Here is a 15,244-nt window from a genome sequence, read left to right on the forward strand (position 1 = left end):
AGGCAATACCTTCATCAATTCATATACCTTCTGCAATTTCAGTTAAGATCAAACTCAAACCATTAACCACAATTACTCAAACCCATTACTATCAGCCATATCTCAGCACCACTAACATCAAGCTTCAGCTAATATTAACCCTATTATAGCTTAATATCTCTAACACCATCTCAATTCTTATTCAATAACAACTTATAAACTCAATAATGAAAATAAATCTCTTTACTAGGTTTACTGAGAAAAGCAGTTACCTCAATTTATTAGCACGTGCATAATCTACCAATCAAATTCATCTTCAAAACACGCCTCATAGTCTTCATCAACTTCAATTTATTCCTTAAACAACTTCACATCATCAATCCACCAACTACCCCTTTGTACTTCATCTAACTGCTATTCTAATTTATTATCAAATCATTTCGAACCCTAATTCAATTTGAAGAAGAACACATGAACCCTAATCCTTCAATTTCTCAATCGATCTTCATCCCTGTAACCGAAACCCCAAATTAAACCCATAAAAATCTTCTGTACATTGCTTTCTTCAATACCGTTCCTTTAATTTCTCCTCAATCACCTTCAATCATATATTCAATAACTCACAGAAACCCTAATTCTTTTATTCAACCCTCAAAACAACTTCACAGCTTCAATTAAACATCAACCCTCTAAATCTTTTATCTTCATCGACTCAACATCATCCTCAGTCACACCCTATCCTAAATCAGAAACCTTAACTTCGATTTCTCATTCCTCCTTTGAATCTGAATCACAACAAACGCCATCACCATCACTATCGAATACAGTATGATCTTCTCCATCTTCTTTCGATCTCAGAACTTCCATTTGATCTCTCTCAAAACTCGCAGAAGAAGAACATGAGAAGAAGAAGAAGAAGAAGAACGAAGAACGAAGAATAAAGAAGAAGAAAAGAGAAAGAGAGCGAGTTTATCCTCTCGGTCGAACTGGTGGATAAGGCCGACTAAAACTTCTAAAGGCACCCTTCCAAACGATAAGGGAAGCCAAGCAGTTGAAATAAAGTGACTAATTTGTCATTTATGCAAAACTGATAATATCTTCTTTATCCGATATCCGATTGACACGTTCGAGTAGCCCATTCCGCGTAATTTTTCAAGATATATCCAGCGTTACTAGTTTCGTATCTAAATCGTTGTTACAAACTCATTCATTAGATCCTAAAATGTAGCTGGAGCATTAGTGAGGCCAAATGGCATCACTTTAGACTATAATGGCCTTGATGGGTTCTGAAAGCTGTTTTGAAAATATCTGAAACATGTACTCTAATTTGATGGTATCCAGCTCTCAAATCAATTCTTGTAAAGACAGTATCTCCATTCAATTCATCCAATAGTTCCTTAATAATAGGTATTGGAAATTTGTCCTTGATTGTAATGTTGTTTAACTTTCTATAGTCAACACAAAATCTCCATGTGTTGTCTTTCTTTTTGACTAAGAGAATTGGTGAGGCAAATGGACTATGGATGGGTTGGATGATTCCAGTTTCTAGCATCTGTTTGACCAGTTGTTATACTACTCCTTTTTGTATATAGGGGCATTTATAGGCTCTCTGATTTACAGCGGTGGAGTTGGGTTGTAATGAATTGTGTGGTCAAGATTCCTTTGGGTGGTAGCTGGGTTGGTTCTGCAAAAATGTCGGTAAACTCTTGAAGTAGAGGAAGTATTGCAGGAGGTGTGGAAAGTGGTGTAGTGGGTGTAAATATGGAATATAGATGACCCACAATACCATGTGAATTGTTGTCAAAAAAAAAATTGACTGCTTCACTGTCCATCATTGATAATGAAGACTTTGGATGGGTACCTAGTAGTGTAATCTTCTTAGGTTTGTACTTAAAAGTAATAGATAAGTTGGAGAAGTTAAAAAGTACATCACCTAAAGTTCTTAGCCAATCTGCACCATGTAAAATGTCAACACCTCCTAATGGAAAGACCCTGAGGCTTTCCATAAATTGGTGGCCCTGCATGCTCCATGTAAGCTTTGGACAAATAACAGTACTAATTGTTCTCTCTCCATTTGAAACTGTGACTAACATTGGATCAGTGGGCTCAATATGGCATTGAAGGGAACTTGTTATAGTACTATAAATGAAGCTTGTAGTACTGCCTGTATGAACCAGAACGGAGACAGTTTGGTTATGGAGAATACCAGAAATTCTAATTGTGTCACCAGTAGCAGCTCCTATAAGAGCACATGATGATATTTCAACATCAGATTGTACTGGAGATTCAGTGGTCTCCTCAAAAACTCCCTCCTCCTCGGTATCTGGTGATTTAGTATTGTCCATCTGAAGCATGAAAATCTTCTGTTTGCCTTTACAAAAATGTCCTGCCTTATATACCTCATCACAATTATAACATAATCCTTAAACTCTCCTTTTATTCATTTCTTCAGGTGTGAGTCTCTTAATTGTAGGAGTTGGTGAATTAAGTTTGTGTGGAAGAGTGAAAAAGGATTTAGGAGTGAGGGAAGCAGATTTTGGAGATGTTAAAATGGGTTTCGGTGGAAAATTGCTATAAGAGTATTGCCTGTTAGAGTTGCAGGAGTTGTTGAACGATTTTGTAAATGTTTAGTGGCGGTTGCTGCTAGAGTAATTTTCTGTTCTTGTAATCTAGCAAGGGAAAAGGCATCTGCTAAGGTTTTTGGTGAAACATAGATCGATTTGCCTATCTCATCCTTCAATCCACTAAGGAAACTCATAACAAAGTATTCTTCACTAAAAGACGGATTCATTTTCAACATCAAATTTTTGAGAAGCTCAAACTCTTCATAATAGTCATCCACAGATGAAGTTTGCACTAATTTATTTAAACTACCAACAAAGTTTTCTTCAATAGGATTTTCAAAGCGTGCACAGAGATGTGTAGCTAAGTCTTGCCAAGTGATTCTATGTCTATTGACCTGAAAATTTAAAAAACCAGGTTTCAGCCTTACCCTCAAGGTAGATTGCAACAATATTCACCTTCTTGTGTTCTTCAATATCATTTAAATCAAAATAACTTTCACTTTTCTATACCCAAACTCTAGGATTCTCACCGTCGAATCTTGGGAAATCCAGCTTAGGAAGACGGTGATGTTGATTTGAAAATTGCGGATCTCCATTAGGTTCTGTATGAGAATTACCAGCTGGCTCTGGTATCGTATCTAACTTCTTCATTGGTAAATCAAATTTAGAAGGAAGATCTGATGAGAAGCTGGTGAAATTTGTCTGTAACTTAGCAATGGAAGTGGTGTTTGCTTCCACCTTATCATTTACATCTTTGATAATCATTGGAAAAAAAATTGGACGGAATTTGAGTGGATAGAACGGCTTTGATGCCAATTGTTGTATCCCTACAACAAATTAACACAGAGAAGGGTCAGAAATGATGAAAACCACCTCTTGAATCAAAGATTCAAACCAATTTCTGTGTACAGAGGCGCGACCAAAAATTTCATTAACAACAAAAATCAGGTTACGGAGAGATGAACTCTTCTTACAACTTTAATAACAAATCATTAAACCCTAATCTAACTCAATCCCTAATAATGCATGGATATTAATCAACGGTCATACACTTAACCAATTGACAGCCTAGCTAACTTACTAAAGCACACAGCTAGAGAAGAGAAGGGCAGACTACAGGGTAGCCCTTTACATAAGGGATACAACATAAATTTGTCGAAATTATGATTTTCGCAACCAAACACACAATGTACCTCACAAGAATCTATGATTTTCGCAACCAGATATACCATGTACCTCACAGGAGTCATGAACTATCTATTAGTCCCACATAGGTGACCATATACCACACAGGCATCATGAACTATCTATTAGTCCCACATAGATTGTCACGCGGAAAAAGAATGACAAAGATCGACTATATAAACCCCTGCCCCGAGTTGAAAGGCGAAAAATCTAGGGAAGGGGAGTTTAGTCCCACACTCCCACATGTGAAATCCTACGCCTACGTGGGAGAAGGTCGACTAAGAGGAACTGGTGGGTGGGTGGGTAAGTTATAAATAAAACATAGAAAAGACCTAGAGAAAGAGAAAGAGAGAGTCGCGTTCGAAGAGTGGTTGGCAGAAAAACATTTCTAGGGTTACAGTAAAAGAGGAATTCAATCCAAGATCGATCGAGGATGCCGTTGCCAATTGATGATGGAAATGTGATCAAGAGGGATGTTGAATTAGTATTCAGGAAAAGAAAAGCATTGATGAAGGTCGAGAAGGAAGTAAGACGTAATAGAATTCAGAAACAATTAGCAGCAAAAAAGAGATTGAAGAGTATAATCCCAATTCCTCAACATATTCCTGATGAAATTATTCAAGAGATTCTACACAGACTTCCTCCTAATTCTCTGATTCAGTGGGGCTGCGTTTCCAAGCTTTGGTTCAACACTATTTGCCGCAACCATATCTTTGCTACAACTCATCTCCGTCGCCAATTACCGAATAAAAAACTGCGTCTCAGTTTCCACTTGAGTTGGGATTGTCCGCCCAAGTGTGGCTATACAATCAAAGAGGAGTTCTTCTATTTAGAAAAGGATGAAATCGATGTTAAAAAATCATATGAGCTTTTCACCACAAGCAGACCTCTTGTGTTCGGACATTGCAATGGCTTGTACTGTTACCCATACATGGATGCCCATCAAAATTTCATTTGGGTTTGTAACCCAAGCAGGGATGAGGTATTATCCATATGCCCTCCACCCATTGCTAATTACGATGCTGATAATGCAATAATAACATGTATGGGTTTTGGGTTTGATTCCTTGAGCAACAAATACAAGCTTGTCTTTGTTGCTCGCAGTACTTTTGGCGGTGAGTTCAAGTGCTTCATATTTACATTCGGAGCTGATTCATGCTGGAGAGAGGTCACAATAAACCTCAACTCGAGTAACATGTTCAGAGCTTCTGATCAATTATGGACTTTGAATAAATCTTCCGTCTTTTGCAATGGGGTTCTCTACTGGAGAGGTGCAACAGAGCCTTATCCATTGATATCATTCGACCTCCACCATGAGAGTTTTCATCTCATTCGATTCCCGACTGAGTGCATTTCAGCTGATGAGAAGCAACAACAATTGGTTCATCTTCTTGATTACAAAGGAGCTCTATGTGTTGCACGCCTTGAAAAACAATCAGGTAGTCAGAATCTTAAGCTTCACTTGCATACATTAAGGGACAGAATCAAGCAAGTTTGGATCAAGGAAACTCCTGTTGTTCTTCCGTTTCCACTTCCTCTCCTTGACGCAACTCGTCTAATGGGCTTCTCTGATGATCGGATTCTATTCCACTGGTTCGACGGGAAAGATTTTCAGCTGCGTGATATGCACATGAAATATGTCAAGGTAGTAATGCCCCCAGCTAGCCATGTGGAGTATCATGTGAACAATCTTGTGGAAAACGTTCTTTGTTTACGCACCTTCGTGCCCGCAAAAGCTAGTAGGTTATTTGACGTTGACATGAACAGCTTGAAAAAATATGTGTTTGAAAGTCGACGAGAATTTGGATTATTCGTGCTCACCACCAAATCCGTATTTAAAGCGGCATGCGAGGCATACATGGATTATTAGTGGTCCATGTTTTAGTATGTTTTTAAGGTCTAATCACATTGATCATTGCTCGAGAGCAATGTTCAAAAATAACGATTCTTTTTCTTATTGAGAATGAAAATGATTCTGTTACAGTTTAGTTCTTTTCATTTATATATGACTGCATTATATACTCGTTAGGTTCGGGCACTTTGCTGTTTGCCGAGAACATACAAGAATGAAAATTTTCTTCTAATTTCCAAGTCGTAAAATATGCCTGGGCAGACGTTTTGTTCTTTTTTAAGCTATAATCGTTATTAGGAATGCGTACTTTTTAGTCAGCGTATCTTTGTTTTTTTTCGTCTTTCAAAGATATTGAACTCTCAACTATGGATGAAGTTGTAGGCTTTTACAAACCTAGTTCCTCAAACAGAAATAGCATAGGGAGACCATGAGAAGTTACGATTCCGTATGAGGGATTCTCTTGCATGGGTGGTTTGCTTCTTGCAGCTGCTGCTCGTTCTTTGATTCTGTAACTGTTATGAAATTTGCTACTGCTAGGTGCCCTCAATTGGTATGTATCATCTGGAATGAAGGTTGGTGTGTACCGCAACTCTTATGCCTTTATCAGCTATAATTGACTATGGTTTTCTTATTCATGCTTTTGTTTCTTGCTGTTTTCTTCGAGTAATTGACATCCTACTTTTTCTACATTAGTTCAATCTGAATATGCGGTTATGATAATACCAACAGAGAGTGGTATATCCCTAGTGAATTAGCTGGTATGATTGTTGTCAATGGATTATCTCCTGCATATATCCTACATTAGTTCAATCTGAATATGTAATTTGGAAACACCTTGCAGGTTGCGAAAATAGGTTCAACCGAGTCAGTAGCATTAAATTTGTTTTGCTATTAGTGTGATCCTGATAAAAACTTGCGGGTAGTGATTTCAGCGCTTTTATGCTGTCTTTCAAGAAACACCTTGCAGGTTGCGAAAATAGGTTCAACGGAGTCAGTAGCATTAAATTTGTTTTTTTGATAACTGTGTTACAAGCTTCAAAAGTGTTGCCAGCTCCCTTTCTTTGCTTGTGTTCTTCTTTTCCTTTTCCACAAAATTTTCAAATTACTACGTACTAACCTTACTGACGCTCCCTTTTGAATATTTTGGTGCTCGTTTGGTATCTTATCCAACTTTGATATATCTAATATGCGTAGGATGCAATGGGGGTGCCCTTGCGTCAATTCCTTTAAACAAAGAGAAAACCAAGATGTTATATGTATTTCGGGGTGTTGGAGTAAACTATATATAACCTTTGACATTCTTGTGCTTGCTTCATGACATAGTTTGCGGCTGTTATTAGTTTAGTGAAGAAATATGCCCAGCCACATTAGAAAGTCCACCTTTCTAAGGCTTACCGTAGTAGAAGGGTAAGATTCAAGTTTCTCGCTGAATCCACGTCATCAAATTCCAAGGACCAAATTTAGTGAAAATTCAATATTCAAAGTAAAAGCGCCATTTGAAACCGCGTAAGATGACATTTGAAATGGCGCATCGTTATCAATCTTTAGATCTCCAATAAAATTATGAATCCAACGGTCTATATGATATTTCTATTTAAATTTTTATAAAGTAGTGATAAAACGTCATTTCTAATGGCGTGTGATGCTTTTAGATTCGTCATTCCAAATGGCGTGCCAAAGTTGCTTCCGTCTCACATCCAACCAAACTGAAGACAACTCTGGGATTCAAGGCAATTTACGACACCTAAACGACGGTTCTGGCTCCAAATCTTGAATCTTGGATATCCATTGGACTAAGCCTAATAGTTAGTTCCCTCTAAACAGCAATTCTCTATATAATAACAGAGTTTTTTAAAGCGTTGTCATTCACCGGAGCTCCACATTCACTAGAGTTTCACGTTAATTCTCGCTTCTGGTTGATTCTGGCCCCATCTGTTGTTTTTGTTTTTTAAAAACTTACTAAATTAAAACAAAAAAAAAGGATTCTTTTTTTTACCAATAATAAGATACTAAATCTTAAAAAATATTCAAAAAAAAATCTTGCTTGAAATATCTAGATTATTTTTGGTGATATTATAATATTCGATCAATCATACAAAATAAAAAACTTACCTAAACCAATTATATCTTATAAAATTTCATAATACTACCGAAAATATATTATAAAATTATTGTGAATATATTTAATCCTAATTTAAAGAATATTTATGTTTGAAATTAAAAATCACAAATAAATCACATCAAAATATTCGTTGTTCATCATGATCTCATCAAAAAATTATATCGATAAATAAAATTATAAAAAATAACTCAATGTTCAATGTCCAGTTACACTTTTTATAGCTAGAAAAGTAATCCTAATTGCAATTCCAATTTACTAAAGTTAAAAAGAAAAATTTGATTGATTACAATTGCATTTTAAAAATCGATCAAACTCTGAATGATTGGAATTTAAAATCAAAATTAATACATGTATATTGAAGTATCGAGTCTTCCTCTTTTGTGAATAAGTTAATTAGTAGTCATGTCCAACAGTAAAAATACAAAATCGTTAGTATAACATCCGGAGCATCTGAAAACAAAATTAAGAACGAGAAATCAAATCAAAATAGGTGCAATAAACAAGAATGAACGTTTTTCAATATTTTTTGTAGTAGAAATTGTAGGTGAAACAGAGAAAGATAAGGGGAAGAAGAAGAACAATCTTATTAGGAGGTTAGAGTAGAGCATTACATACTTTCCTTTATATACAACCTTAGGAATCTAGTTGGACCGCACATCCATGGGTCGTAGGCCCTGTAACACTCCCCCTTGTGCGGTTTAATAACAAAACAAAACTTTATACATGGTGCTTCACATATAGTTCTTCAAATGTCGTCATCTCCTTGATGATTTGTGCCGAAATCAATTGCCTCATTAAAACTTTGACAAGGAAAAACCTAGTGGGACGAAACCTTGGTACAGCTATTCACATGTAGTACTTCACATGTTGTCTCGTATTTTACATGTAGTTCATCACATGCAATACGATCTTCAAAGATCGACGAGTCTAAGTTAATTGCCTCGTTAAAACTTCGTCAGGGAAACCCCAAGGGACAAAACCTGAACTAAAGAAAAAGGGTACAATATTACGTAAACGTAGGACATAGTTAGGCTTGAATATGTTGCCTCATTAAAACCTTGACAAGGAAAACCCAGTGGGATAAAACCTTGACGAAGGAAAAAGAGTACAACCAGACAGATGCAAGTAAAGGTGACCCGTTGCAGATGATCACTTTGCTTCGTTGAAGTTGACTAGTTGTTTCACTACTTCTAAGGCAAAAAATCCTCGTGGGAAAGACAATAGCCTTAGCTGGGAAATCACATTCCCGGTGTTTGTTGTTGTTTCATTAAAAACCTTGTCGAGTAACAAAAGCAATGTAGGAAAGAGTAACCTCGGTGAAGGAAAATAGTTTAACACACCATTAGATGCTCCCCCTGTTGTCAGACAATTTTCATTAGTCTAATGCAGTCAAAAGGAGTTTATCACACTTTACTTTGGTGACTTTAAATGTTTATAAGACCATGTTATTGATTCTGGAAGTTATGTTGCTTAACATACTATCACGTTTCATTTCTTTGATTCCGATATTTTCAGTAATATCCACGCGATCTTTATGTCTTCAATGTTCAACATACTTGATGTTTTTAGTGTTGTCTCGCTAAAAACCTTGTCGAGTAACAAAACCCTTTGGGAAAAACTATTCTCGATCGAAGGGAAAAACAGTACAACATAACTTCAATTTCGAAGTAAAATATGTCGACATCATATCCTTGGATCCTCCCCCTGATGTCGGCATCTCCCCCTGATTACTTTCAGAGTTATTCCAGACAGTTCCTTTAGTCATGTATTTTTCGAAATTGAATATCAATAATGATTTAGAAAATAGTCTACCATATCTCCCCCTGATTACTTTCGTTGGAGAATAGATTATTGTTCTTTCATAATCAACAACCTTTGGATAGCACTTTCGTTAGCATTCCTTTTTATGTCTTTGAAGGGATAATATAAGTTTATGTCAATGGTTACCTTTAAGTACATGATTACATTCACTATACCATTCCAATGACGTTGCGTTGGCGCTGAGCTATATCTAGCTAACAAATTCACTGAGGATATAACATTTGGTCGAATATATTATGTTAAGTACAATAATGTGTCTATTATACTTAGATAAGGAAAGTTCATCTTCCGACACAATTTCGTCATCTTCCTTTAGACGAATTGGTCATTTATGTACATTTGAAACTCGACTAATCATGGGAGTGCTAGCAGGATGCATGTCCTTGTTAAATTGCCTGACAATAGAATATGAAAACTGGTGGAATAATATACCACAAGCTCGGTCTTCTAGAACAAAACATAGATAAGATCGAGATTTCCAGGATTTTCATCTCAAATTCAGATTTTAAATAGCTTATAAGATTACTTATCATGTCCATATTGTCGACACAGATAGCTATAATTATGAATCGGGAACTTATTTAATACGCATGGCACAAAAAACCTTACTTGTTTATCCCTTCCCAATCAGATAGTCACTTAAACGGGTATACCATATCCGCCTGATTGTTTAAATCAATAAGTGAGTGTTCCAGTGTAATTGAAAACACACTCTGTGGTTTAGAGTCATTCGACTTGGGAAGAAAAAAGCCATCATGCACTTTTGCAAATATCTTCTATCTCTTGATTCTTTCAGAGATACGTAACAACCACATACATATGCTGTATTTCAAGTATTTTTGAAATTACCAAGCTAACTAAGTAGCGGAACACTATAAAGTTCATTACAAGAGAACAATTCCAGGGGTTTATGAGAAACCTCGCGCCACAAGGCGAGTCTTTATACTTTAAGGTTGCTTTCTTATCATTATGCTTTGTGACAAATTAATCATGTATGTCCCACAGGCTTTATACTAGGTTGGTTAGCACTACCACAACAAATACCTATATATTTGTCAAAGAACTAACTTCTACCTGGATTGCATAGGCCAAATACGCTATTTATTTGAAATTAATCAAAATAAAGCGTGGTTCGATCTCATTGTGCTCTACTTCTTGAGCAACTATTTGTGGATTATATCATCACTATGCACGCATGATCCTTCCACTGACTCATGTGCATTCTCATAATCCGTTAGGATTTCATTTTTCCCTAGAATCATTTAAAAATTCAGAGCGTCCTCCAGTTTGATTCATGGACGTAGTGAGAGACAATCTTATGAGATGGTTTTTGATGACATAAATAAGTTGTGTCTTACTCACCTATTTCCTTTCTAGGTGAGGATTGATTGAACTTGGTGGTCTCTCCATCTTCCTTTATGGAGCCACGGCCTCAACTACACTTCCACCAAGTGTAGTTGCAACACCTAAGTTTATGGTGTACCCCATACCTTGCAGGAATATTTTCAGCTGGTATGTGTGATCTTGTCACTTTAGCGATATCAGTGTATATTCAGAAAATCTATTATTTTTTGTCAATTCACATTTACATTTGTGGAGTACAAGAATCAATATGAGACACGGTGGGAACACACCACAACAATTGTTGTCGTTCCCTTAGAAAATACGTTTTCTTATCTCCCCCTAACGACGGGAAGACTGTCTCATTAAAATGACAACCCGCAAATCTAGCGGTAAGATATCTCCTGCCAAAGGTTTTAAAAATGCGGATAATTGTTGGGAACTCGTTTCCAACATAACTACTTAACAGTTTTGAAGACCCATCATAGCACGATATGGAATCGTAACGGCACATGTATAGTGCAACCAAAAATGCGTAAGAACACAAATGTCAGGCTTAAATCCAGTTACCAACTGGTACGTAAAAAAAGGTTGACTAATATTGGGGTCTAAAAACTATTTAAGTAAAGATGCGCGTAATATTACATATCCCCAAAGCAATAAAAGGTAGGTTACTACGCATAACCTATTCCTTAGACATCATCTGTAACATTTGATGGTAGTCTATGTGAGACCAATGGGTATAAGGTGCTTTACATTAATCCTATTAAACATGCAATATTCATCAAATCCTTTTGATGTACACTCGCTAGCATTTACAATGGGTGGTGAGCCCTTACATGTATTTTAAGTGCTAGTAGTTTTCCATACGCAAAATTTCTTGGAAACTATAACTAGTCCAAAATATAAAAACATCCACGAGAGCCATAAGTCACTTTAATGGTACGCATTCTATATGGATATTTTTCTAAATATCAAATTGCTTTCCTTGTAATAAGGATTGTTTACCATTTGCATCTTAGGACGGTCTCGATCCTGTTTTACTGAAGGCTTTATAAAATGAGTGATATTTTTCTTACTTTAGAAAGATATCACTTTAGAAAACACTTATTGAGAGAACACTTATTGAGAGATATGCCGTCTCTTTGCATTCTGTCAATCTGTTTCCCATTTTCATTCACCCAAATAAAGTGATATTTGTATGAGTTCTTTCAAAACAATCATCATGTCACAACCAAAGTTGCTTTATGGTTATGCACAAAGCCTGTATGAGTCAGTTCCTAACATTTCATCTTCGACGTCAATATGGATTCAATAATCCAAATATTATAGTGAATTACATTTCACTAGGTTAACTCATTAGTTTCTCAAAAATATATTTCCTTCCAAATATATTAAAGACTATGAAAGATGCAATCAATTACATTCTCATCGTTGTGATGTTCCACATGATATCCATTTGCACGGGTTACTTAAGAATTTAACAAGGTGTGATTATCTCTTGGTACATATAGAGATTTTGCGACGTCTTTGTTCTATCTTGAAAACAAATTTTTGAGCAATGCTGCGCTTGATGATCCAATCCTCATAGTAACATTATAAGGAGATAGTTCAACAACTAGTTTAAATTCCTTAAATTAATGGAAGAAAAACAACTATCAGGTAGACATTTGGGTCTTGAGAGTTTTAATAAGTTGTGTCACCTTATTACGTAATAAAGTGGGATTCAACCCAAAGTACTTTAGAGTGAATATATATTACGTTTCACCCAATATATATCAAGTGCTTTAGATTTATGTCTCGTGTTTTCATTCCATAAGTGCACACATTGGATCTAGTTCAACTCACTAAGATAGTCAATTGGCCCAGCAAAGTTCTTATTGCCATTAAAGTTGAGGTGAAAATTGGTTGTTACTATGATACACACATTACATTTTATATACCAGTACCTATGACCATGTGCATTTCCAACTCTTTCATTTATTATGGGAGCTACAATTACATTTTAGCTAATCCCATACTCGGTTGATACTTGTGTATTGGTGTTATTACTGCCGAAGACAAAAGTAAATCTTTGTCTCATGATACATATGTCACTTTTCACATGCTTTATATGAGTCGATACGTCTAACCCTCATTACTTCGGGGTTCTTTCCATTTTTAATTTTACTACATTTAGCTTAATTTGAGAAATTTCTTTTATCTCAACAGGCCAAGAGAATCTCATTTTGAATGTCAACCATTTACTTTAGGTTGAATAGCTTACTAAATATAGTGAATCTCTTGTTGATACTTTAGCATATACTAGTTCATTAGTTTTGATGAAATATAAAAAATGGAAGAGGGGGAAAAAATCTGACTCATATCACTTTTTGTGAGTTCTTTCATAAAAATTGGATGCATGTGTAGACATAAAGTTATATGCAGGAATAAATTGCTTTTTCTTTTTGAAAGAAATGATTTCCACCTCAAATACACAATAATGATGTTCAAGTACTTCTGAGTCCAAAATGTCATTTTTGAGTCGAGTTTGGTCCAAATGGAAAAAACCTTACTAAAAGAAAACCATAACCTGATTAACGGCCAAATTACGATGATCCAGTTAGTAGTGTTAACTCGTTAAGGTCATAATGTGTTCAAGGCCCATGAAGAGTTACATGCCCATTCAAAAAAAAGGTAGTAGTGCAGTTTAATGTTTTGGTTTCACAGGAAATAAAACAAACAATTAAATGACACCATTTTTTAATAAGTGTGATATTTATATGATATAATTATAATTATTATTCTAATTGTATATGTGCATGAATGTCCTTGTGGAAACTAAATTGACTTGCATGAATATATTTTAATTATTATTGTATTAATTGTATTTGCATGTGCATGAATGTATTTGTGGAAACTAAAAGTTATCTCTATATTTAACTTTGCATGAATGCATGAAAATATTTTTATTATTTTTATTTTAATTGTATTTTCATGTGCATGAATGTATTTGTGGAAACTAAATTGACTTGCATGAATGCATGAATATGTTTTAATTATTATGTTAATTATATTTGCATGTGCATGAATGTATTTAACTAAATATTTATTCTATGTTTGACTTTGCATGAATGCATGAAAATATTTTTACTCTTATTTATTAGTGGAAGGTAATTATGGTTATTATATATTAGTTACCATTAATTAATTTATTTATTTATTTATTTTTCATTTTTAGTTAACATGTATATTATTAATTAATATTATGACAAATCTTATGAAAAATATTTATTTAAGTAATTAATATTTATGAAAAATCTTTTAATTACCATGTATATTGTTAATTAACATTAATTCATTAATTAGTTCCAATTGTATATTAATTAATATTGTTTCATTTTTATGAAGCTAAAAAAATGTTTCATTATAATATTCATTTTTATAAGAATACAGGCGTTATAAAATTAATAGAACAAAATTTATGAGAAAAATGTAACAACACACAATAATTATAGTAAATCAAAATCACAAAATTATAACTATACAGGATTAAATGAAATCTAACCTATTTGGCGTACAAATACAAACAAATCAATTAAAACAGGATTAAATGAAAAAATCAATTAAAACAGGATTAAATGAAAAACAGTTTTGAACAAATCAATTAAAACATTCCATGGCATATAAATACAAACAAATCATCCCTCATATTAACAGTACACATCGACCAAATTTCTAAACAAATAATACAAACATAATATGAATATGGCATATACATGACCAGATAAAATTTAACCTACTTCATTGACACACAAACAGAAGACTTTCATATACTGATAAAAAAAATGTTAAAAAAAAGAGTCTTCATTGCTATTATTATTCTTATTTAAAATAATAATGGAATGAAAACAGATGATATTATTTATATACACCAAACAATATTATTAAGTATGGATTATATATATATATAGACATATCAAACATGACAAAGATCTGATGACGCATCTAAAAAAATTGAAACAAAGAACAAACAAAATCTTATGATTACACCATATATATAATATAATAGTCATAGTATGTCAATCAATCGTAGCATGGTTTTATATCTCATAGCATGGAAGACAACATCTAGTGGATCATATCTCACTAACAAATATAAAATAATAATGATAAAACTATTCAATCAATCACCGTACAAACAGATAAATATATTATAAAATATATAATCTCCCACTCAATAAAATCAGTACAATCAGATTAATCACATGCAAGTTCATCACACAAACATAGCAAACAGAGGTCAGATGGGAGAAAATGTAAAAACGGGTTTAGGTATACCTTATGAGTACGGTTGAGAGAGAATAAAACAAGAACCCGAGTATGATGAATCTCCACGAG

The 15,244-nt window shown here is 34.5% G+C and overlaps 1 protein-coding gene across 1 annotated transcript; it reads left to right on the plus strand.

Moving 5' to 3' along the window:
- The first annotated feature begins 4,161 nt into the window (after positions 1-4,161).
- LOC113324923 (F-box protein At5g65850-like) lies at positions 4,162-5,598 on the plus strand. Its single transcript, XM_026573198.1, has one exon. It carries the CDS (start codon positions 4,162-4,164, stop codon positions 5,596-5,598), a length of 1,437 nt encoding a protein of 478 aa, XP_026428983.1.
- The last annotated feature ends 9,646 nt before the right edge of the window (positions 5,599-15,244 follow it).

This window comes from Papaver somniferum, chromosome 11, assembly GCF_003573695.1.
Source record: "Papaver somniferum cultivar HN1 chromosome 11, ASM357369v1, whole genome shotgun sequence".
NCBI lineage: Eukaryota > Viridiplantae > Streptophyta > Magnoliopsida > Ranunculales > Papaveraceae > Papaver > Papaver somniferum.

What these genes read in the sequence shown, in the direction of transcription:
- LOC113324923 (XM_026573198.1), top strand. Translation starts at nt 4,162, where the DNA reads ATGCCGTTGCCAATTGATGATGGAAATGTGATCAAGAGGGATGTTGAA.